The 24,671-nt window shown below is 41.5% G+C and overlaps 1 protein-coding gene across 1 annotated transcript; it reads left to right on the top strand.

Moving 5' to 3' along the window:
* Positions 1-102: 102 nt before the first annotated feature.
* Positions 103-15,101, top strand: BORA (BORA aurora kinase A activator). The gene is made up of 13 exons (XM_075262836.1): positions 103-135; positions 475-662; positions 3,009-3,115; positions 3,628-3,673; positions 3,799-3,880; positions 6,011-6,070; positions 6,757-6,813; positions 7,990-8,219; positions 8,545-8,698; positions 10,644-11,218; positions 12,223-12,348; positions 14,553-14,712; positions 14,928-15,101. The coding sequence occupies exons 2-13, from the start codon at positions 516-518 to the stop codon at positions 14,981-14,983; spliced, it is 1,800 nt and encodes a 599-aa protein (XP_075118937.1). The 5' UTR covers positions 103-135; positions 475-515; the 3' UTR covers positions 14,984-15,101.
* Positions 15,102-24,671: the final 9,570 nt, after the last annotated feature.

Here is a 24,671-nt window from a genome sequence, read left to right as displayed (position 1 = left end):
ACTGAAAATTCGTGATTGTGATTGGCTGTAAGGAAGGAACTGAAGGGTAGAGTGTAAGCCGGAGCTGAGGGGAGCAGTGGCGGGGTTAGGAGCGGGAGGAACGAGGAAACGGCGTTGGAGGGCTCGTTCTGGACCGTGTGTTATAGGGACTACAGGGTAATGGCTGCGGACTCTCTTCTTATACTACATAGCAGCAGTGTGCTGAGCCCTGTAGTCCTCCAGTACTTGGAGCATGTGCTGTATCTGCTATTCCTATAGAATAAAAGTAATGGTATATATTGCATGCAGTAAAGTGAATGAGAGGACTCACGTGTCCGCAATATTATTGGAGCTGCTCTCCCTGAGGGGGTTACCTGACCATGGCTCCTATAATAACATGTGCTTGGATGGGGTCACCTAGGGGTATTGTCTGAAAATGTAACCAAAACAAAAACCCGTTTCACCTTTTACTATGTCTGCACTTTGTTTTTCTAGGTTTCCATTAGTTCTCATTATACTGCTGCCTGTCCAGTGAAATGGGTGATGTTTGTGCTCAGTTAACCCCAGAGACGCCAGGCCGTGTGGAGATCCTGAATCCTTTTGAGAGTCCAAACGATTATAGCAGCTTACATGAGCCTTTCGTATCCAGCCCAACAGTATTCAAGCCAAGCAAGTCTTCTGCAGTAAGTGATCTATAGATATACATGGCATGCAGGTCTAGCCAGAAGTGATGGAAGGCGTAGGATGAATATTTATGTTGTTTTACAGCTGCGTGTAAAGGGGCTCTATCATTCGAATAACATGGCCATTCAGGTGCTGCTACTATTTATTTTTTAAAGAGCCCCCACTTGTTTTTATTCCATACCGGTAAAACCGATATGTTATTGAACCTGTACGTGCACCCTTGGCATTCCTCCAAGCCTCCTTCCCCCTCCCTGTGTCATACCTTCAAACCGCTCACTTCTTTGCTTGCGCTCCGAAAATTCCTCCTCCTCTGCGCAGTAATGCTCCCTTCTGAGCCCACATGCCCGAGCGCCACTTTCTTGTGTGCTTTCTTCCACTGTCCACACGAAAATGGTGCTCTGGCATAGCGCTCAGAAGGGTATTACTGCGCCTGCCCAAGATTTCAATGTACAGGAGTGAGATAAGAGACGATGAAGGCGGTTACAAGGAGAGAGGAGGAGGACTTTTCGGAGCACAAGCAAAGGGGGCGTTTTGAAGGTATGATGCAGGGGGGTGCACAGGCTTTGAGGAACGCCCAGGGTGCACAGATAGGCTAATTTACATATCGGTTTTACAAGTGGTTAGCACTGCAGCCTTGCAGCGCTGGAGTCCTAGGTTCAAATCCTGCCAAGGGCAATGTCTGCAAGGAGTTTGTATGTTCTCCCCGTGTTTGCGTGGGTTTCCTCCCACACACCAAAGACATACTGATAGGGAATGTAGATTGTGAGCCCTATATGGGACAGTGACTGACAAATTCTGTAAATTGCTGCGGAATATGATGGCGCTCTATAAGTAAGCTTAATAAATACTGGTATGTAATAAACATAGGGTGGGGATTTAAAAAAAAAAAAAAAAAAGAGTAGCAGCACCTGAATAGCCTTTTTAAAGGCTATTCATGCATATGAATATCAAAAAACGTGTTATTCAAATGATAGAGCCCTTTTAAATGTAGGGGCTCAAAATTTCTCCATATGACAAAAGAACACCATTTAGAATACATTCACCCAATAAAAAGGGCATGTAGGCACCTTTGTGTTAGTTTACCTCAGCAAGAAGACATTTTCTGAGTTTGCAATATTGATAGGTGATCCTAAAGGGGTTTTCCAGTCTGGACAAAAAAATCTTTTTTAAAAAAGGTCTGTTAGTTAGCAGTGATTTCTGGGATTCTCCTACAGCTCCTGGCATCCTCTGCTTTTGATTACATTTTGTTTACATGGTGTAGCTTCCACAACAACCTCCTTCTCATTCAACCACTAAAATCTCTAAAACTCTGCAAAATCTTTAATTACTTTGATTTGTAAAAAATCTTTAGGTTTGTTTGCAAATTTAAATATGTTTAGATCCCTTGGAAAACCCGTTTAGGCTAATGCTCAGTTTACACTACCGTTGGATATCCGTTATGATAGTGTCCGTAAAAAAAACAACCAAAAACTGATCTATTTTATGGATCAGTTAAAGAGGACCTTTCACCATATCTGGGCACAGGCAGTGTTATATACTGCCAGAAAGCTGACAGTGCGCTGAATTCAGCGCACTGTCGGCTTTCCCGATCCGTGCCCGGTGTAAAGCGCTATCGGTCCCGGTACCGTAGCGCTTTACAGTCAGAAGGGCGTTTCTGACCATTAGCCAGGAACGTCCTTCTGCCTCGCGGCACCTATCGCGCTGTGCTGTGGAGCCGGGAGGAACGCCCCCTCCCTCTCCTGATAATGCTCGTCTACGGACAAGCTGTGTGAGCAGAGGGAGGGGGCGTTCCTCCCCGCTCCACAGCACAGCGCGATTGGCGCCGCGAGGCAGAAGGACGTTCCTGGCTAATGGTCAGAAACGCCCTTCTGACCATAGAAGAGCTACGGTACCGGGCCGTAAGCTCTTCACACCGGGCACAGATCGGGAAAGCCGACAGTGCGCTGAATTCAGCGCACTGTCAGCTTTCTGGCAGTATATAACACTGCCTGTGCCCAAAAGTGGTGAAAGGTCCTCTTTAAAGGGATTCAATCATTAAAACTGAATTTTTTTTTCTCCCTAACACATAGGCTATTCCTCTCCTACCTTTAGATGTCTTCTCTGCGCCGCCTTTCTGTAGATATCCCGGTTTCCATCGGTATGCAAATGCGTTTTCTCGCAGCACTGGGGCGTCCCTTGTGCTGCGAGAAAACTCTCCAGCGACTGCCTTTTCTGCTGATGGCTTATTCTGGCTTTAGATGGCATGCATGCGCACCTGTCCCCGATGCTCCAACTTCCACCCGATGCGTTCCAGTTCTTCTCCTCAAGTCACTTCTGTTTTATTTATAGCTGTGTTTCTCTTGTAGACTCCACGACAGTTTAGATGGTCAATTGATCAGTTGGCTGCAATAAATCCTGTTGATATTGACCCTGAAGACATTCATCGTCAAGCTTTGTATTTAAGCCATGCCAAGTAAGTTCTATTATACCTCTTTTGAAAGTGTTTTAGTATTTTGGCCTAGCCAGGTAAGCTGGAAAACCTAGGGAGGTGTTATATCCCAGTCATAGTGACTGGCTAGAAGTGAAACGGCTAAGGTGACAACTGTGGCCAATCACTGGGCCTGAGAAGGAACACGTTGGGCACTGGTGACATCACTTCTAAGGGGGCGTTCACACGTGTGCCCTGTGTCATTGCGCCGGGTTTCCATCCTAAGCCCCAGAGAAATTGGACAGGGGATGGCTTCTTGGCAGTCAGTTTTGAAACCCATTCCTGCTTGCCTCAAAAAGTGTCTAAAGAAACAAGTGTCATTTTCTTCATATTAAAATCGCTTCATACCAAGCTGCTAAAAAAAAACAAAAAAAAACTGTGCTGCTTTTACTTGTACTTGTAGAACTTGACATCCAGTAAAACATTCAGTAGGGATGTACCATTCTGGCTTTGTCACTTATTTCTTTATTTTAATTTGTTTATTTTTACTCATTTAGATTAGATAAAGAAATAGAAGAGAGAAGGCAAAAGGCGATAGAAGAGGTAATTAATTATATTGTACATAGATGGAACAACGTTCACTTATCCAGATAGATATATTCTGACTTGGATATTGTCTGTTACGCGGCTTTAATTGCTTTTAGTAATCCATTCTTCTGTGAATTTAGTTTTTCACGAAGAGGACAATTGTTCCGTCACCGTGGACACAACATGAAGCGAAGCAAGCTGCTCAGTTTCACTCAACAAAATGTAAGTGATGTTTGTACTTGTTTTCAAGGATATAATCTTTGTTATATGCAGCACCCAATATACTGCTAAAGTAAAGCTATGAGTGGCAAAAACTGGAGTTGCCTAACATGTGACTGGCAAAGTGTATTCCTCATAGTTTGAATGTAGCAGTACCATGTGTGGGTGACTGCTGCTCTGTTCAAATAGGGGATTCAGACCTCTCTCCTAATGATTGTGGGGGTCCCAACTGTGACCAGGCGATAAGTGTTAGATATTGGGTAGCAAATTTATAGAGGACCTTTCACCACCAACTCAAGTCTTAAAGGGGCTCTATCTTTGGTAAAAATCCTTTTTTTTTAACTAATCAGATGATTGCATAGCCTTTAGAAAGGCTATTCCACACCTAGCTTTAGTATATAGATTGCCTCAATGGTTTTTGAATAAGTCCGTTTTTACTCATATGCTAATTAGCCTCTTTGCACCCTCTTTGCTATTGTTTCCTATGGGTGTATACAGCACCGGCTGTTGATGACTACTTCCTGCTTCCTGTTTGCACACACAGATAGGAGAGAATAGCAGAGAGGAGTGCTGCTGGGAACTTCCTGTGCTGGCTGGAAGCTAATTAGCATATGAATAAAAATGGGCTCATTCAAAAACCACTGAGGCAATTTACATACTAAAGGTTGGTGTGGAATAGCATTTCTAAAGCCTATGCAAGGATGTGATTAGTTAAAAATGACTTTTCCCAATGATAGAGCCCCTTAAAAAAAAAACAAAAAAACAGTCTGTTGAAACTCTCTGGAACGGCGGCCTTTTCAGATTGCTGATCAGTCAGCGTTTTCTAATCCCCTCTCTGAGTGCCCTATTTCTCTCGTTGTGGCTCTTAATTTTTTTTTCTGGGATGAACAGGACTGGCTTTTTGGCAAACGCCTAGAGAGGCTCATCTCTGAAGCCACAGGGTATGGGGAGGGGGGGATAAAGCTCTCTACTCCCTCAGAGGTGGTCTAAGTGCCAGTCATCCTGCTCTAGCTGTTATTGCTTCAGGGGACAGTCTTCCTGGGGCTCCCAATCCAAGAGGGCCCTCCTTCAAGACCAGATCTCACCTAGCCAGGGCGTCTTCCTCTTCCAAGTCCTCCTCTGCATAATGTCCCACCCCCACACACTTGGGGCTCATCGAGTGGGGGGGACTGATGCTCTCCTGGGACAGAGAGGTGGTGCCTTTCTTTACCCCCTAAAGTAGTCTCATTTATACAGGCCATCTCCACTCTACAATGTCAGGGTGTAATTATATCCCTCCCCTCTTCACAGCTTTTCCAGGGCTTTTTTTTTTTTTTTTTCCAACCTGTTCACCACCCGCCAAGAGGGACCGCTCTTTTTGCCCTATCCCATACCTGAAGCGGCTCAACCGATTTCGCTGTCTGCAGGTTCTGCATGGAGTCTCTTCAGACGGTGGCCTCCATGGAAACCAGTGAATTCCTTTCACCAATCGACATTTGCAATGCCCTTCTCCACATTCCCATCGTGCTGTGCTATCAGCTCTTTCTTCATTTCACAGTCGGTTCATGTCATTCAGTTTGTTGCGCTCCCCTTAGGCCTGGACTCTGCCTCCTGGGTATTACCAAGGTGACGACATCCCTCATGGCTATCAGCTACTCCAGAGGAGGTGCCAAGATTCCATACTTGGACAACGTCCTGGTGAAAGCCCCTTCCAATATAGACAATCTGACCATCTTACAGTTCACCTAGGACATTTTTCACCAGTTTGTCTGGCTCATCAAGGAATAGTCTTGTCTTGAGACTTCTCAGAGTATGGAATGCCTGGGCATGAGACTATACGCACCAAGACCAGATTCTTCTGCTGTGGTCCACGATTCTAGTAGTGATGCCTGCATATAACACAAGTTCACCATAGCAGGAAAAGAAACCAGTTGTTTTTTTGTTTTTTTTCTTCCGCATTTTCCTGTACATCCCCCTTTTTCATAGTCATATAGCAGTCACAATAGAAATTAAACAAGTAGGGTACAGGCAGGTTTCCTGTTCTTACAGATTTGATTCCCCCCACCAATGTTGGACAGCTGATTGGTACTATGCTTATAGTTATATAACTTGTTTTCTTTATTGACTATTAATCATATCTGCTATATTTTGTAGGTGTTGATAATGAATCACCTCTAGCTAGAGAGCAAGCTGTAATCCCTGGAAAAAGCACAGGTAATAGCATGTGTATCTAAGTAGATTTATATCTGAGCCTTTCCTCTACAAATATGCATTATATATTTGTCTTTTCTTTTACTGTGTGTTAACCCTTGGTCAGTATGACCAACTCTTCCCAATTTACACTTTTACCCATTGGTTAGCTAGTAAAATAAATAATCTAGACCTAAAGAAATCTGTGTTCTGATAACTATAGTAGTAAGCTCTGATAGTACTGAAGCTCCTTTCCAGGCTAGAAGAAGTCGGTACTTTACTACACAAATCATGCAATATATATATATATATATATATATATATATATATATATATTGTCCAGGTATATTATTCCCCAGTCTTACAACAGTTAACAAATATGCGTCAGAATGTCCTTCGTATATTACAAACATTTGGAAACATTTCTGCTGCTTGCAGTTGCCACCACTATCAGACTAGATTCCTCAGATCTGTAGGAGCCTAAAAAGCATGTTTGATTTTACTGTCAGCTCCAGCCTAGCATACAACCCCTTGCTAACTTCAATTAGTAGTGTAATGAAAAGGTGCAGTGTAGCCCTGGCCTTAATCACCACAATACTGAATATTTTAATGTAATCTAAAAGCCAAATTTAAAATTTTATGTATATATTTATATTAAATATATTCTCTATCTTATCTCTGTTTTTTTTTTTTTTTTCCCATAAATGCAGTTGCATGTCAGACACAGTTATCATTACCAGTTGACTTCAATATTGAAAAAATTCTTGGTAAGTCTTTACAAAGTATGACTGTAGTGTATGTAACAAGACTCGCATGGTCATGTGCTATTCATGACGGGATAAAATAGAGTATGCCATTGAGGTGAATGGGTCCATGGAAAAAAGATGGCTCGATCCATTAAAAAGGACCTTTTATGTCCTTGGACACGTGGTTTTATATACCACTAGACTAGAAAGCCGACAGTGCACTGGATTCAGCACACTGTCGGCTTTCCCGTTATGTGCCCCAGGGCTGGAGATATCGGTGCCACTACTGATATCTCATCACTGTCTAGAAGGGCGTTCCTGACAGTCTAGATAGGCTATGAGGTACGCCTCTTCTAACAGTACTGTCCGTAGCTCTTTACTGTCAGATGGGGCATTGCTTATCACCCAGCCATGACGTTGAGCTGTGAATAACGCCCCCCAGTACTAGTCTATGTACGAGTACAGTTGGGGGGGGGGGGGTCTTTTGCGTTCCTCACAGCTTAGCGTCATGGCTGGGCTGTAAGGGATGCCCCCCTTTGACAATATAGTACTCACTGATGTATCTGTTCACACTTGTGGTTGTTTGTCCATTTTCTACTGTCATCCATCATATAGCCCCATTGACTCCTAATGGGTGCATCACATTTCCAGTGTAGTGGCTATGAGAAATAGTATATCATGCTTTTCTATTTTCCCTGTTAAATATGACAACTTCTAGCACAGCCTTTGACAGAATTGTGAACAAAGCCTAAGATGAACAGCAGAGCAAAGTGTGACCTCTACTGTATGTAAAGACTGAGTATATGCAGCTCTACATTATACCTTATAATAGAGATGCGTAAAGGCAGCTGAACATGGAGGGAATGCCCTTCACGTTGGTAATACCGCCAAAGGTAAGTCCTGGTAGCATCAAATAAAGATGCTATACAGAGCTGGAATAATGAAAATGGAAAATAACTACTGGACTGTTCAATAGGAGATGCCACCAACACTTTAGATGCTTTTCTGTATTTTTAAGGGGAGTCTACCACTTTTCCCAGAAATATTCGGCTACCACCAGTAGTAGTACCAGTAATACAATGTATAGTCCTCCTATACATTGTATTTCTCACAACCCTGTGTTTTGGATGTATAAATTTTGCACAGGGGCTCTTGATTTCAGTGTTCACCCCTGGATAAACTGCTTTTACTTTTAAGGCGAATATTTTCGGTCAGAGGAAAATGCAGATCAATCCCAGGAAAACCTGAGCTCCTCATCTCTCCGAAGAAAGTTATTCTTGGATGGCCAGTACACTGGATCAGAGTGTTCATCACCAAGCTCTCCTCCACCAGGGTCCTATGACGCCCCACCAGCCTCGCTGGGTGTTCTTTGTTCGATTGATCTTTCTCCTGTTCGTTGTAGAAGTCCTATGCAGACCCCTAGTTCGGTAATGATCTGTTCTGATATTTAGTACCTCAAAATTCAATACACTATTCTAAAATTTGCAGTATACATCATGATACTAAATCTATCCAATCTGTGTGGTATAGTAGTAGGCTTTGTTCAGTTATATTCCTACTTAGACTCTCATATTCTCATCCCGTTGGAATTATCATTTTGTATATATATATATATATATATATATATATATATATATATATATATATATATATATATATATATATATATAATTATTATTATTTTTTTTTTTTTATGTTGTAAACATTGTCCACGATATTCAGCCCTTCTCTGCTTTTTGTCTTCTTATTAAGGGTCAGTTTTCTTCAAGTCCAATCCAGGGTGGACTGAGAGCATATAGCCTAGGGAGTATAGCAAGTCCTACATTCTTTGAGAAATCTCCTATGAGAGAGATGTCACCAGCATTCTCCCCAATATCTTCTGCACTAGGAAAAACTCCAATGGCAGGTAAGGTATTAGCTTATTTTAAGATTTACTAATTCTTTGTAATATGTAGACCGTGTAAGTTAAGGATAGGAATGCTAAAGATCTGCTAAATTGCTCATGAACCACTTTGAAAAATTTGGTACATTTTAGGCAAAAAAAACCCCCGGCTCATTTCTAAACCCTAACATGGCTTCCATTTTACCCCCTCACGTCTATCCCTGACCATAATCGCTGACATTTCATAGCCCAAAATTTGAACTTAAAGAGGACCTTTCATCAGATTGGGCACAGGCAGTTTTATATACTGCTGGAAAGCTGACAGTGCGCTGAATTCAGCGCACTGTCTGCTTTCCCAATCTGTGCTCGGTGTAAAGCGCTATCGGTCCCGGGACCATAGCGCTTTATAGTCAGAAGGGCGTTTCTGACACTTAGCCAGGGACGCCCTTCTGCCCAGCAGCGCCTATCGCGCTGTACTGTGGAGCGGGGAGGAACGCCCCCTCCCTCTGATCACACAGCTCGTCCATAGACGAGTGTTATCAGGAGGGGAGAGGGTGTTCCTCCCCAGTCTTAGAGCTCAGCGCAATAGGCGCTGCTGGGCAGAAGGGCATCCCTGGCTAAGTTTCAGAAACGCCCTTCTGACTATAAAGTGCTACAGTACCGGGACCGATAGCGCTTTACACCGGGCACAGATCGGGAAAGCCGACAGTGTGCTGAATTCAGCGCACTGTCAGCTTTCCAGCAGTATATAGAACTGCATGTGCCCGATCTGATGAAAGGTCCTCTTTAAAGGGGTTGTCCACTTTCAGACCAATATTGAGAGACAAATGTTATGCTTTGTATAATAAAAAGTTGTACAATTTTCCAATATAATTTCTGTATCAGTTCCTCACAGTTTTCTAGATTTCGGCTTGTTGTCGTTTATTCTGTTACTTCTAGTGGATAAAACTCTGACCATGGTCATGTGATTTACGGTCCATGGTCATGTGATGACACACAGTTGCTGCTCGTTATAGTCACAGCACAGTAATCAGACATCTGTTTGGTAATCAGCTGTGTACCTGTGTGCTCATCACATGACCATGGACCATAAATCACATGACCATGGTCAGAGTTTTATCCTCTAGAGCAGGGGTCCTCAAACTTTTTAAACAGTGGGCCAGTTCACTGTCCCTCGGACTATTGGAGGACCGAAATATAGTTTAAAGGGATTCTACCATTTAAAATCACATTTTTTTTTTTCTCGATAAGATGTAGGAATAGCCTTAAGATAGGCTATTCTTTTCCTACCTTTAGATGTTTTTCTTAAGACTATTCCTATGTGCTATTGAGAAAAAACGGAGATGAATGCAACCGTGGGGTGGAGGGGGACACTCAATTTTCTATCTCAGGGGGCGTTCACACTTGTGCTCGGTGTCTGGTGTATGCATTCCGTCGGGTTTCCATCTTCAGTCCCAGCGAAACTAGACAGAGGACGGAAACCCGGCTGTCACCTCTATAACCCATTCAATTGAATGGGTTTGTAAAGGTGACCACCAGTGTCCGCCTGTGGCCTGTCCGCGGGGAAACCGTTTTTTTTAGCTGGACTCAAAGTCAGACATACAGGACTTTGTGTCCGGCTAAAAAAAAACAAAACGTGTATTTACATAGAGATAACAGACCAGGCTTTATCAGCAAACTGCAATTAGCTGAACGGATTGTCCTTGCTTGTCCTAGAGGTTCGTGGTTATAGCAATGCAGTGTAAACAATGGGAGGAATAAATTCACGTAGCAAACAAAACAGAGTTTCTAAAGCAATATATTTAGGAAAAGTCTTCAATTTACATAAGCTACCAGTATAAATGGGGTCCTTGAGATAGGACACCCCCTTTAAAACTTCCAGAAAATTGTATCAAGTTCACCTGCCATTTAAACTTTGTTTGTGTATGCCATTCTTTCCATTAATGTCATGTGCCATCTGTATTTGCAGAACAGAAGAAGCTGTCTTTCCCTTCTCCAGAGACTCTTTCTGCTTCCAAGTCCATGGTTAACTCTTGTAGTGCTAGTCCTTTGATTGAAGGCTGCTCTCCCATCAAAAGTGTGTTTCTGATTAATGGGAAATCCTGCAGAGAGAGCACACAGTATCGGACTTCCCTCTTTCAGGTCCCCTTTAAAATTGAACGTTTGGAGGAGGAGAAGGAAAACTCACCACCCGTACACCAGTCCTTACCTGAAGGCAGTATTGTGTTACAGCTACATAACATGGATACCTTTTCCCCTGATGCTCACACAATGGACTCTGTGGATAGTATATCACCTAAGCAGTGCACACAGCAGCAGACTGTACAAGCTACAGATGGACTCGGAGACAATGAAACTGTGGAAATGGTAGACCCAGTGGAGAGTGAAGATGATCAGATTTGGGTTAAGGATGCAGTTGGAATTGACAACACTCCCATGACCAGTTTCATGACTGGTAATATCTTTAGCGTTGAGACGTCTCACATGTGTATGTCTCCTTTAGCGGAAAGTAGTGTGATTCCTTGTGACAACAGCAGCATCCAGGTAATAATCTCAGTGTGCTTGGAAGTAAGTTTAATGACAGTACCTGGTAGTCTACATTATGCTTCATGTTACATTCACATTCAGTACTGAGCATCTGATCCAACATGGTATTTTTCTAATGGACATGAGAAGTCAGTGAGCCAGTGTCTCCTTTTGTGTAGTAAAAAAACCCCAAAACCCTATTCCTCTTCATACATTTAAAATTAGAGTGATTCATTGCTAACACTATGGGAGGCCCTATCTGCACCTTAATCCCCAAAAGGGAGCTGCATATATAGACCATTTAGAAATGTTACTTTGTACTAAAGAAACAGAGGCAGAATGTATCTCCCATGTCAAGAAAACCATTAAAATCATTTCTATTATATGCATGTGTTGTTGCTCCCTGATAATCTGTCCACAATAAGGAAATCTTGACCAGGTTTCTGACAAGTTCCAGCCCATAGCAAGTTCCTGCATTCATGGTCGTATCCATTGGCAATTGATCAGAACAACAGACTATCACCACTAAGATAGTTAGAGAAAATATGAAACCTTTTTTGCTGAGTTTTAAACTTTTAAATGGTTATGTTTATTGGAAAGCCCCTTTAAAGGCTAGTTCACACGTAAATTACGTGTGGCTTATTTTGGTCCTGAAAAAAACCGCTTCCTAATTAAGCGTTTTTTGGACCTTGCTGTGCTTTTTGGAGTTTTTTTTTTTTTGAGTGTTTTTTTTGTAAAAACCTCTTCAAAAAGCGCCAGGCTGTTTTCCCTTCTTATAAAGTGAATGGGCTGTAATAGCACAGCCTTTGCTATCAGCATAAATAGGTGTCAGTATACGATCAGTATGTGCATCAGTCCGTTTTTAGTCTCAAACTGAATTCAAACGGACGGATGGCATACTGATGTGTGAACCAGGGCAGTGTTGTAATGGGAGTGGCAGGATGTCAGTGATGAGTAGGAGAACTTTTCATCAGCAGGGTCATTTATGTATTTTTCTTATCACTATATTTATCAATGTACAGGTGGACAGTGGCTATACAACACAAAACTGTGGATCAAGCTTAATGGAGGGAACTGGCACAGATGGAGTTTACAAGGAAAATGATACTCCCATTTGTGAAAATCAAAATATGAATATGAAAGCAAAGGTATATTCTATAATATATATATTATAATTTTTTTTTTCTTCTTCTCCCCGACATCACCCATTTTTTCCATTACCGTTGCTCCTATAATATGCTAATAGATGAGCGAGGCCATCTTGTATACTTTTTTTTTTTTTTTTTCCTGTAGTTAAAACATAAACTGTTAGATAACTTATTAGGTGAGTTATAAACTTTTGTATACTGGCACATTTAATACTAAAAATGTGTGTGTGTGTGTGTGTGTATATATATATATATATATATATATATATATATATATATATATATATATATATTCCTATGAAAAAGTTTGGGCACCCCTATTAATCTTAATCATTTTTAGTTCTAAATATTTTGGTGTTTGCAACAGCCATTTCAGTTTGATATATCTAATAACTGATGGACACAGTAATATTTCAGGATTGAAATGAGGTTTGTTGTACTAACAGAAAATGCGCAATATGCATTAAACCAAAATTTGACCGGTGCAAAAATATGGGCACCTCAACAGAAAAGTGACATTAATATTTAGTACATCCTCCTTTTGCAAAGATAACAGCCTCTAGTCGCTTCCTGTAGCTTTTAATCAGTTCCTGGATCCTGGATGAAGGTATTTTGGACCATTTCTTTCTACAAAACAATTCAAGTTCAGTTAAGTTTGATGGTCGCCGAACATGGACAGCCCACTCTCAAATGATCTGAAAACAAAGATTGTTCCACATAGTTGTTCAGGGGAAGGATACAAAAGGTTGTCTCAGAGATTTAACCTGTCAGTTTCCACTGTGAGGAACATAGTAAGGAGATGGAAGACCACAGGGACAGTTCTTGTTAAGCCCAGAAGTGGCAGGCCAAGAAAAATATCAGAAAGGCAGAGAAGAAGAATGGTGAGAACAGTCAAGGACAATCCACAGACCACCTCCAAAGAGCTGCAGCATCATCTTGCTGCAGATGGTGTCACTGTGCATCAGTCAGCAATACAGCGCACTTTGCACAAGGAGAAACTGTACGGGAGAGTGATGAGAAAGAAGCCGTTTCTGCACGTACGCCACAAATAGAGTTGCCTGAGGTATGCAAAAGCACATTTGGAGAAGCCAACTTCATTTTGGAAACAAAGATTGAGTTGTTTGGTTATAAAAAAAAAAGGCGTTATGCATGGCGTCCAAAAAGAAACAGAATTCCAAGTAAAACACTTGCTACCCACTGTAGAATTTGGTGGAGGTTCCATCATGCTTTGGGTCTCTGTGGCCAATGCCGGTACCGGGAATCTTGTTAAAGTTGAGGGTCGCATGGATTCCACTCAGTATCAGCAGATTCTTGAGAATAATGTTCAAGAATCAGTGACGAAGTTGAAGTTACGCCGCGGATGGATATTTCAGCAAGACAATGATCCAAAACACTGCTCCAAATCAACTCAGGCATTCATGCAGAGGAACAATTACAATGTTCTGGAATGGCCATCCCAGTCCCCAGACCTGAATATCATTGAACATCTGTGGGATGATTTGAAGCGGGCTGTCCATGCTCGGCGACCATCTAACTTAACTGAACTTGACTTGTTTGTCCAAAATACCTTTATCCAGGATCCAGGAACTGATTAAAAGCTACAGGAAGCGACTAGAGGCTGTTATCTTTGCAAAAGGAGGATCTACTAAATATTAATGTCACTTTTCTGTTGAGGTGCCCATACTTTTGCACCGGTCAAATTTTGGTTTATTGCATATTGCACATTTTCTGTTAGTACAATAAACCTCATTTCAATCCTGAAATATTACTGTGTCCATCAGTTATTAGATATATCAAACTGAAATGGCTGTTGCAAATACCAAAATATTTAGAACTAAAAATGATTAAGATTAATAGGGGTGCCCAAACTTTTTCATAGGACTGTATATATATATATATATATATATATATATATATATATATATATATATATATATATATTTAGTGCAGAGTTTTTGTATTTCAGCTTATGTATATAGTATACATTCTTGGAAAGTTGTCTCCTCCCACAATTGGTGTCATTGAGCATAACTGCATAGTCTGAATAACTATCTGACAACATGCAGTAAAATGTGTATTTTTGGCAGAGACCTTTTACCAGACTATACATTGAAGGAGTTTCTAAATATCTAACTACTTCTATCTAATGCTCTACTACTACTAATCTAAGTTTATTGTGCCTTTTCTGTTTTCCCCATTTCTAGAAGTTTTTGACATTGGATGTGAAAGGACACAGGCTGCTAGAACCAGAGTCACCAGAATCTGACCGCCCTCTTCATAAAATACACAGAACTCATCCTGCGCTTCACTCTGGAACTTGGAAACTAAGCACCGACAGACTATATAACAGATCTAGTAAGAATGGTACGTCTATACTACTAAGACACACTGGAGGTGCCACCTATGGGGCAATCTTAGATTCATTACATCTATAGAGAGTTCCTCTCTTCTTTTATTTAGCAATTCTACTTTTCTCAAAGGGTTTCTTTACAAGGGCCCATTCATGGCAATAGATAGATAATATAAAAAATATTGTGTAAGCTTACTCTTTTTTTATTACTTTTTTTCTTCGCTTTCAGTGCGTCTACAGAGTCCACAGCAGAGCATGGACGGAAAACCTGTCTCGCATTATTAGCAATACTTGTGGTTCTGACTAGAGAAATGGTTACCGCTCCTGGATTCTGTGAATACTGAGCCTCCAAATGTGAATAGGTGGTTTACGACCACTAACTTTAAGCCTTATTTATTAAAACAATGCCTCTGTTTATTTTAATACCACAATGATTGGGTAGAGGTTACTGTTTTATTCCTGAAAGTCTTGTATGCACACCCAGCTGCTATGTGTACAGTCATTTTTTTTTTTTTTTTTTTTTTTTTTTTTTTTTATACTTGCTTCGCTCTAGTGCTAGCATTTACATTATATATATTTTTTTTCTATAAACCACTAGACACTACTTTATCCTGCACTTCTCTATAGGAGGCAATAGATGGTCAAGAATTGTTAAGTCGGCACATTTCAGAATGATTGATGTCTACCCGCCTGTATACAATGGATGCCCATTATTATTTCATGTAGTTAACTGTGCAGTTCATTAAAATTCATTAGAAGCATCCACGAGGGTAACACATACTGGGGAATGTTATTGGATACCGATGTCCAGCTTCTGTAGAAATTAGCCCTTACTCAACTCTTTCTATGTATACTGACAGCCTTGTCTAGATTAAAAAGCCATAGCATAGAAATACAGTGACCGCCACAAAATGACATTTATAATACATAATGAATAATTTTTTCCAAGTTGACTCTTGATGTGTATAATATATTCATTGTTGCTAATTATATCTACCAAAAATAGCATTCTCTGATTTATGTATCCGTGTAAATCGGCCATACAAATCCCTTTATAGTGTAGGAACCGGTTAATAAACTGTTGCCCCACTCTATAGCACATATGAACACCTTTCCAACTTTATGGCTATGCAATAACTAGACCTGAAGTGTCTTGTGGGAAGATCCTGAGCTCTGAAGTGTCCATTTGGCAAGAAGTTCTTTCTATAGGCAAAGGTTTCATTTTGGAGAGCGAGCAACATTGGGCTGGGTGGGTTAGCGCTGATTCAGCGAAATACTTCAGAGCCTCACGGAAGATGCTTCAGGGCTAACACATATAGCATGGAAGACTTTATAGGGTAAAACCTGACAGGTTAGGGTGGCGTCCTTTTCCATGTTAGTGCTAGCACCAAGTATCATTTGTTCTTATTGCGCCGTGATGCTTATTTCTGTAGGGCCTTGGCTGATCATAAAAAGTTGTACATCCTTTACAGTCTATTCTGGTAACAGACAATAGCAATAAACTATGGTGTGTTAGGCTACATGCACGTGACGGTAGAAAAAAAAAAAGACGTTAAAAATGGATGAAACTTTGTCGGGTTTTAGCGTTCATTTTGCATCAATGTTTTTAACTTTTAGTGAAAAAATATGGACTTGGTTGGTCTTTTTCCACCCAACCCACTCATTCATTTTTAAATGATGTCTCAGCCAAAAAATGGATGTTAAAAACCCCATAGACTTGTATTGGGTATATCAGGCCAGAAAAACGCACAATAATGTCCTATTTTTTAATTGACCGACTTGTATATACCCATTGACTCCCATTGTTCTGAAAAGACGTTAAAAAAAATTTGATCGTTACATGTGGTTGTTTTGTTTTTCAATTTATTTGCATGGGGTCTTACTGTGAAACCCACTGACTTTTTTTTTTTTTTGTAAACTATTTTTATGCTGAAGATGACGGATTCATTTAAAAAACAAAACAAGAAAACCCCTTGGGGAGCCCTTTTAGTGTTAAACACATAACCAGTTATGAACTGGAGGGCTTCTGGTTCCTCAGGTTATTTGGTGTTAAAAAGGTTGAATGTATCATGTCTGAAGATCCGCCACTTGCTGGGTATTAACTGTGTATCTAGGGGTCCACCACATCTGTGTCATGGTGGAATGTGCAATATGTCTTCATTCAGGATTCTTCATGACACGTACTATTACTACAACCGTCTTCACACTTCATATGGATATTAATGTTTTGTCTGGTATGTCTACAGGCTGAGTGCTGGTACCAACTCTGACTAATAAAGATACTTGAATTGTAATACTGCCAAAAATGTGGAAGTAAGGTGGGGTTAAATGCTGCTGGACTGGTATGTTTAAGTGTTATCCGTGATCATTGTCATACACGTCAAAGGGTCTTCTGGGCCTTTGTGTGGGGAGAAATCACTGCTGTGCCTAGTTGGCTTTCTGAGCATTGCCTGTATGCCTAGATGGGACTAGGAAGTAGAGACCAGTGGGGGTTCAGTTATTGTAATAGATAGATTTATAATATATCTTTTTTTTTTTTTTTTTTTTTTTTTTTTTTTTTTTTTTTTAATCCTGCTCTGAGAACTTTGCCAAAACAGTGAGTAGGAATCTAAAATTGTAATTTTATATATATATATATATATATATATATATATATATATATATATATATATATATATATATTTTTTTTTTCTCTCCACCCCATCTCCAATTCCACAATCCAGTGTTAGGTCAATGTGACAGATCTTGGATTGACTATTATAGTCAGTGATTTTCTGTTCTTTAGTGATCTGTCACTGTGACATAGTCATGGCACAAGACCATGGGATACTGGATGGAGGGGGAAGTGAGAACAGTAGGTATATTACAACTTGGTGGTTTGTTTTTTGTTTTTTTTTTTTAATTTAGTCCCAGAAAACTAATTTACAACTTCCAGATGCTACAGAAGCCATTGTACAATTTTTAGGATTAAGTTTACTTTGCTGCTCATTTCAAGTGAAGGGGGCTTGTACATATTTGTTTTAGCCTTTTTGTAAACTGTCATATTATCAATAATAAATGTTATTTTTATGTGGAAACGCAACTTCTCTTTATTGTGGTTTTATGCCCTATTGCATGTTCCATTTTATGGTTTTGTGCTGTTATGGCCATGCTGAAGCAAGCAGCTTTCCTAAGCACTTTATAGTTTTAATCTGATTCAGCGGTACATGTTCTTGTTAATGGAAAACTAAATGTAGAAATTAATAGGTAAAGAGAATTTCTCGTTTATATAATGAGGGACACAACACCATGGGCATTGGCCCAACCACTAGGAGGCTGACACTAGGAATATCAAAAAAGTGCGTGAGCTATAAAGCCTTTCCTCAGACATGCTAGCCAGTTTTAGCCTAGTGTTTGTAGGGGGCAGACAAGACCTGCACGCAGGTATTCTGCTTTTTATACTGTGGTTATTAGCATGTCCGCCACACTTTTATTTATTATGCTTACTTATATAGCGCCATCATATTCCGCAGCGCTTTATAGATCTTGTCAGTCACTGTCCCATATAGGGCTCACAATCTACATTCCCTATCAGTATGTCTTTGGTGTGTGGGAGGAAACCGGAGTACCCGGAGGAAACCCACGCAAACACGGGGAGAACATACAAACTCCTTGCAGATGTTGCCCTTAGCAGGATTTGAACCTAGGACTCCAGCGCTGCAAGGCTGCAGTGCTAACCACTGAGCCACCATGCTGCCCATAGTCATACCTCTCTTCTTATTACCCAGTCCCCACTGCCGTATCTGTGACCAGAGTGCCGCTGACCCCATTTCCATGTGTGAGGTCACCAAAGGCAGAGACTGCATGTGTCTGAAGCCTTCAGGTGAGTAGATCTGCACCCCGTCCCTTCCCCTCTGTCTTCTTTTAGTAGAAAACAAAAAAGGAGAGACACTGAGCGCTCTAAGTGTAGTATTATTGGAAATTACAAATTGAAATAATAATTACCAGTAGGCCCCTCACCTGAAGGATATGTGTCTTTGTTATCACATATGGAGTGAGAATCCAGGTGAGAGTGGCAGCAGAACCAACAGAGACACCGGAGAGAGAAATTGAGATATTAAAAAGCAGGGGTCTGCGCTCACTGGTAGATCTTGAATAACGGCCAAAGAAATGGATGAATTGATAAATAGTAGATTTATTGAAGATAAAAAGCACGACGCGTTTCGGACCACCCTGGGTCCTTTCTCAAGTGCAGGTTTAGCGGAGTCAGCCGGGCTGGATACATGTCTTCTTTTAGTGGATGGATCCTTATTAGTGCCACCCTGGTGTCCCTGCCTACCTTCATGGCCACTGAAGTGTGCAAGCCACGGCTGCGGCCTCCTAACTCAGTCTCCAGCTCTGGATGGAGTAGGCCAAAGGTTTTTGTTTAGTTTTTTTTCTCCTGGAACTCATTGTCCTCCTTTGGTCTGGAAATTTCGATGCTGGAACTCTTTTGTGGGAGCTCTCCACCAGTTCTCCCTCATGAAGCACTTTTTTCCTGCTCCCAATGCTCCTGCACTGGCAGGCCAGCAGCAGCACCTTTGCCTGCCTTGTAGGACACGGCTCCTGCAGAATCTCTTTGTGCAGCTTTTTCCCACTGTAGCAGATAATTGCTCTCTGGCTGGTAGACCCTTAAGCTATTTCCTTTCCTTCCTGAGGCCTGTTTTCATCTGCTAAGGGTATGTTCACAAGGAGGAAAAGGTCGTGGAAACGTTTTCCGCCTTGTGAACATTCCACACGGCTTGCTGCGACAGGATGCTGATGCAGCATTGGTATTCCGTTGTGGCATCCCACTCCTGATTAGGCCCGAATGAATGGAACCCGCAGCAAGATCGGGCATCTCACTTTTTTCTGCTACTAGATAATGTAAAAAAAGGAAAGAATAAAATAAAGCAAGCGGCTCCCATTGAAGTTAATGGGAGGCATTTTTGCAGTTGGACGTTGTCAAAATCAGCCTGCAAAATACTCCGTGAACATACCCTAAGAATCCCACTGCTCTCTGATCCAGTGCTGCCTTTTTTTTTTTTGTATACCGCTGTAATAGAATACTGTCATACTGCCAGCCTAGCAGTGCCATTCCAGATGATCAATCAGGCCCCCTGTCAATTATGGGCTCTGCTCTTGTTTCAGCTTTAGGAGTCGCCCCTGTAAACAAACCAGGTGATCCTGCAATAGGTCTAGATCCTGCCCCTCCCCCCTTCCTCTGTGTCACAGATAACCTTGTAGTCCACAGCTCCATGCTGAACTACCGTATATACTTGAGTATAAGCCGACCCGAATATAAGCAGAGGCCCCTAATTTTACCACAAAAAACTGGGACTCGAGTATAAACCTAGGGGGGAAATGCAGCAGCTACTGGAAAATTTCAAAAATTAAAATGGTTGGAGTTTTTGGGTGCAGTGGTTGCTGGGGAAGTGGAGAGGAGGGAGTGTTTTGGTTGTCTTTCTGCCCCTTCCCTGAGCTTGAGGACTGAGTTTCTCCCCAAATCCCCCCCCCCCCACTTGGAATTCAGCCTGGTTGAATATAGGGTATCTGCAGTGCAACTATTAACCCCTTCCCGATGGAACAGGAGCACTGCAGATACCCTATATTCAGTAGACCGGGCACTGTCAGACACAGCGATACCTAATGTGTTTGTGTTTCACAGTAATTTTCTACTTTTATATGTATTCTAGGGAAAGGAGGTATTTAGAACTTTTATTTACTTTTATTTATTTTTTTTCTCACTATTTTATGGGAGATTCTATACGTTACTTATGTGGCTGGTCATAGACCCCTCCCCCCCCCCCCAAATTTATTTATTTTTTTGCTTGACTCGAGTATAAGCCGAGGGGGGCTTTTTCAGCACAAAAACTGCGCTGAAAAATTCGGTTTATACTTGAGTATATACGGTAAATCTCCTTCTCTATAGTTTCCCTGGGGAAGTTTGTTCCCAACTCTGAGTCTCCGCAAGGAACATCCTTATGAGCAGGACTTCAGATACGTGAAGGGAATCCCTATCTCCCAAATGAACGGCCTGACTGCAGCCCAGGAGGATGTCTTTCCAGCACAACCACAGGGCCTTTGAACAGATGTTGAAGTAATGGCTCCATCCAGATCACTTGTCTTGCACAAAGAATTTGGATGTCCTGTTCCCAGACCAGTGTGTCTCCAGGTGGGCCTAAAGGCCTACTATAAAATGCTCCATGGCTTAGCACTCTGAGGTGGCTATGCTGTCTGTTGGTGGACTCCACCTTCCTGAGTCGCTTTGGACAAGAAGGTGGTTCCGCTCTTTGGCATTGCCTTACAGCCTCCTAGCTATCTGCGCACCATTTGGATATGGTCATGGAATTTGCCTCTAAAAAGCTGGTCATCACTCTTCCCTACAGGGCAAATTAAAAAAAAAAAAAAAAAAAAAAACCCTTCTCAGTTGCTACCAGAGGAGTTTCTCCTCCCCTAGCACTCCATCCTCCTTTGGCCAATCTTTTTCAATCATTTTGTGTCTCCACTTCCTGCTCTGGAGGACTACCTTCTCGAGACTTCTTCTCTGGGCAGCTCTCCTTCAAGGCCAAACATGCCTGCTAGTTTACTATAAGTTATCATGTAGGTCTTTCCACAGATGGGAGGGGCTGTTCTCCTTCCTGAAAATGAGACAGGAAGGATCTGAATAATAGGCTTATCTAGTTTATAACGGTTGGGAAATATCCTGGTTATAACGCCCATCAACATTGGCAGAACCATCTTAGTATGCAAACACAATAGGCTTCTTATGCATCTGTATGTAGATGCAGATCCTTCCTGTATAGATCACTGATGTCTCCTGTAATTTGGACATATATTTATTCTGTAGCTTTCAGATGTTCCAGTAATACTGAATAAGCACTGGTATTGGGCAACACTACAAATGAGTCATAGTTGTGTTTATGGCCATGTCATATGTACATGACAATGCAATGGTCGGATGTCTTCATGGAACTACACTATCCTATCCATTGGGGGGGTATTGTACAGATCCGTGAGTGGTCTGATTGCTTTACACCCACTGATCAGCAGTGTTGCAATGATCCATTCATTCATCCAGTGGGAATGCCAAAATACCGCACACTCTGGAGACAACATACCCAGTTCTGATGAATGGGGGTCTATACAGTCAGACTTCCACTGGACTGCAAATTACCCCCTCGCCATAGGATAACATGTTCAGAAGGGAAAAATCCCTCACTGACACCACAACACATAGTAAATCCAAGCAATGTACAGTGGGTCAAAAAAGTATTTAGTCAGTCACCAATAGTGCAAGTTCCACCACTTAAAAAGATAAGGCGTCTGTAATTTACATCATAGGTAGACCTCAACTATGAGAGACAAAATGAGAAAACAAATTCAGAAAATCACATTGTCTGATTTTGTAAGAATTTATTTTCAAATTATGGTGGAAAATAAGTATTTGGTCAGTAACAAAATTTCATCTCAATACTTTGTTATATATCCTTTGTTGGCAATGACAGAGGTGAAACGTTTTCTGTAAGTCTTCACAAGGTTGGCACACACTGTTGTTGGTATGTTGGCCCATTCCTCCATGCAGATCTCCTCTAGAGCAGTGATGTTTTGGGGCTGTCGCTTGGCAACACGGACTTTCAACTCCCTCCAAAGGTTTTCTATAGGGTTGAGATGTGGAGACTGGCTAGGCCACTCCAGGACCTTGAAATGCTTCTTACAAAGCCACTTCTTCATTGCCCTGTCGGTGTGCTTTGGATCATTGTCATGTTGAAAGACCCAGCCACGTTTCATCTTCAATGCCCTTGCTGATGGAAGGAGGTTTGCACTCAAAATCTCACGATACATGGCCCCATTCATTCTTTCATGTGCCCGGATCAGTCGTCCTGGCCCCTTTGCAGTGAAACAGCCCCAAAGCATGATGTTTCCACCCCCATGCTTTACAGTAGGTATGGTGTTTGATGGATGCAACTCAGTATTCTTTTTCCTCCAAACACGAAAAGTTGTGTTTCTACCAAACAGTTCCATTTTGGTTTCATCAGACCATAGGACATTCTCCCAATACTCTTCTGGATCATCCAAATGCTCTCTAGCAAACTTCAGACGGGCCCAGACATGTACTGGCTTAAGCAGTGGGACACGTCTGGCACTGCAGGATCTGAGTCCCTGGCGGCGTAGTGTGTTACTGATGGTAGGCTTTGTTACATTGGTCCCAGCTCTCTGCAGTTCATTCACTAGGTCCCCCCGTGTGGTTCTGAGATTTTTGCTCACCGTTCTTGTGATCATTTTGACCCCATGGGGTGAGATTTTGCGTGGAGCCCCAGATCGAGGGAGATTATCAGTGGTCTTGTATGTCTTCCATTTTCTAATTATTGCTCCCACAGTTGATTTCTTCAATCCAAGCTGGTTGCCTATTGCAGATTCAGTCTTTCCAGCCTGGTGCAGGGCTACAATTTTGTTTCTGGTGTCCTTTGACAGCTCTTTGGTCTTCACCATAGCGGAGTTTGGAGTCTGACTGTTTGAGGGTGTGCACAGGTGTCTTTTTATACTGATAAGTTTAAACAGGTGCCATTACTACAGGTAATGAGTGGAGGAAAGAGGAGACTCTTAAAGAAGAAGTTACAGGTCTGTGAGAGCCAGAAATCTTGATTGTTTGTAGGTGACCAAATACTTATTTTCCACCATAATTTGAAAATAAATTCTTACAAAATCAGACAATGTGATTTTCTGGATTTGTTTTCTCATTTTGTCTCTCATAGTTGAGGTCTACCTATGATGTAAATTACAGACGCCTTTCATCTTTTTAAGTGGTGGAACTTGCACTATTGGTGACTAAATACTTTTTTGCCCCACTGTAAGTGAATGGAGATTAAAATTTTCTTTTTACCTGGCCCTCTCCAATAAGGCTCCATCAATTAAACCATTACCAATGCAGTGACTAACATTGCTAATCTCACACCTGTGTTGTATCCTATTAGCCAACAAGTTAACAGTTCTTGAAGCAGGAAAAATTCTGATGGCTGAATAACAGTTACAATATCTCCAGTTTGGTAGGTTTTGTGGAGAGTCCCTTATACACTGTGGATAATACCTATGGAAAGAGGTTCAAAGAAGGACAGGCAAACAACACATTGCTGGCTGTGACACACCAACAGAGCCTATAATATCCCATGGACTATAAATGGGTTCACTAGGCTTTCATTCTGATGTCCTGCAGGCAAAAGGTTTTCAATTTGTAAATCTGTGCTGGAGATTCATGCCTTAGACTTGTTGCACACTTGTATATGCCATATATATTTTTCTTCCTTCCTGTGATTGGTTAAGTGGCAAAAATGCTGTTTTAACTAAGGCAAATTTTAACATTTGCTGTGGTCTTTTCTTCAGGTCTTGAAGAAAAACCCTTGAAAACACAAGACCATTGCCAAGCCAAAAATACCAGAGCCTTTCCAAGAAGGAAAGTTTTTAATTAACCAATAAAGTGTGACTTTGTAAAGTATAAAGTATGTAAAGAGTCAGCATAAGGCTCTCCACATGACTAAGGTATTGGGTTGTCACAGCACAGAAACCTTTTGTAATGTAAACTTTTCAGTCCATGGGAACACAGTGAGCTTCATGAACATGAAACGTTCATTATGACAACCTAGGGCGGGTTCACCCGATCTCCGTTTTGCAGGTTTCCCTCTTCTGCCAGAGAAACTGGACAGGAGACGGAAACCTGCAGTAAGTTTTCAAACCCTTTCACTTGGATGGGTTTACAAGTGTCCGCCCGTGAGCGTCTTCTGGTCTCTGCGGCAAAACAGTTTTTTGTTTTTTTTAACTGGACACAAAGTCCTACATGCAGGACTTTGGTTAAAAATAAATAAAAAAAACAAAAAACTTTCACCGCAGAGACCAGAAGACGCTCACAGGTGGACACTGACTGCCGGGTTTCCGTCAGGGTTTCTCGGGCAGAAGGCGAAAACCGGGCGCACATGTGAAC

The sequence above is a fragment of the Leptodactylus fuscus genome, chromosome 2 (genome assembly GCF_031893055.1).
Source record: "Leptodactylus fuscus isolate aLepFus1 chromosome 2, aLepFus1.hap2, whole genome shotgun sequence".
In the NCBI taxonomy this organism is placed as follows: domain Eukaryota; kingdom Metazoa; phylum Chordata; class Amphibia; order Anura; family Leptodactylidae; genus Leptodactylus; species Leptodactylus fuscus.
This window is presented reverse-complemented; position numbering and strand designations above follow the sequence as displayed.

Excerpts from the sequence above, each read along its gene's own strand:
- BORA (XM_075262836.1), top strand. The coding sequence starts at position 516 with ATGGGTGATGTTTGTGCTCAGTTAACCCCAGAGACGCCAGGCCGTGTG. Across the intron at positions 11,219-12,222 it reads GTGACAACAGCAGCATCCAG|GTGGACAGTGGCTATACAAC; the intron begins GTAATAATCTCA and ends ATCAATGTACAG. Across the intron at positions 12,349-14,552 it reads ATATGAATATGAAAGCAAAG|AAGTTTTTGACATTGGATGT; the intron begins GTATATTCTATA and ends CCCCATTTCTAG.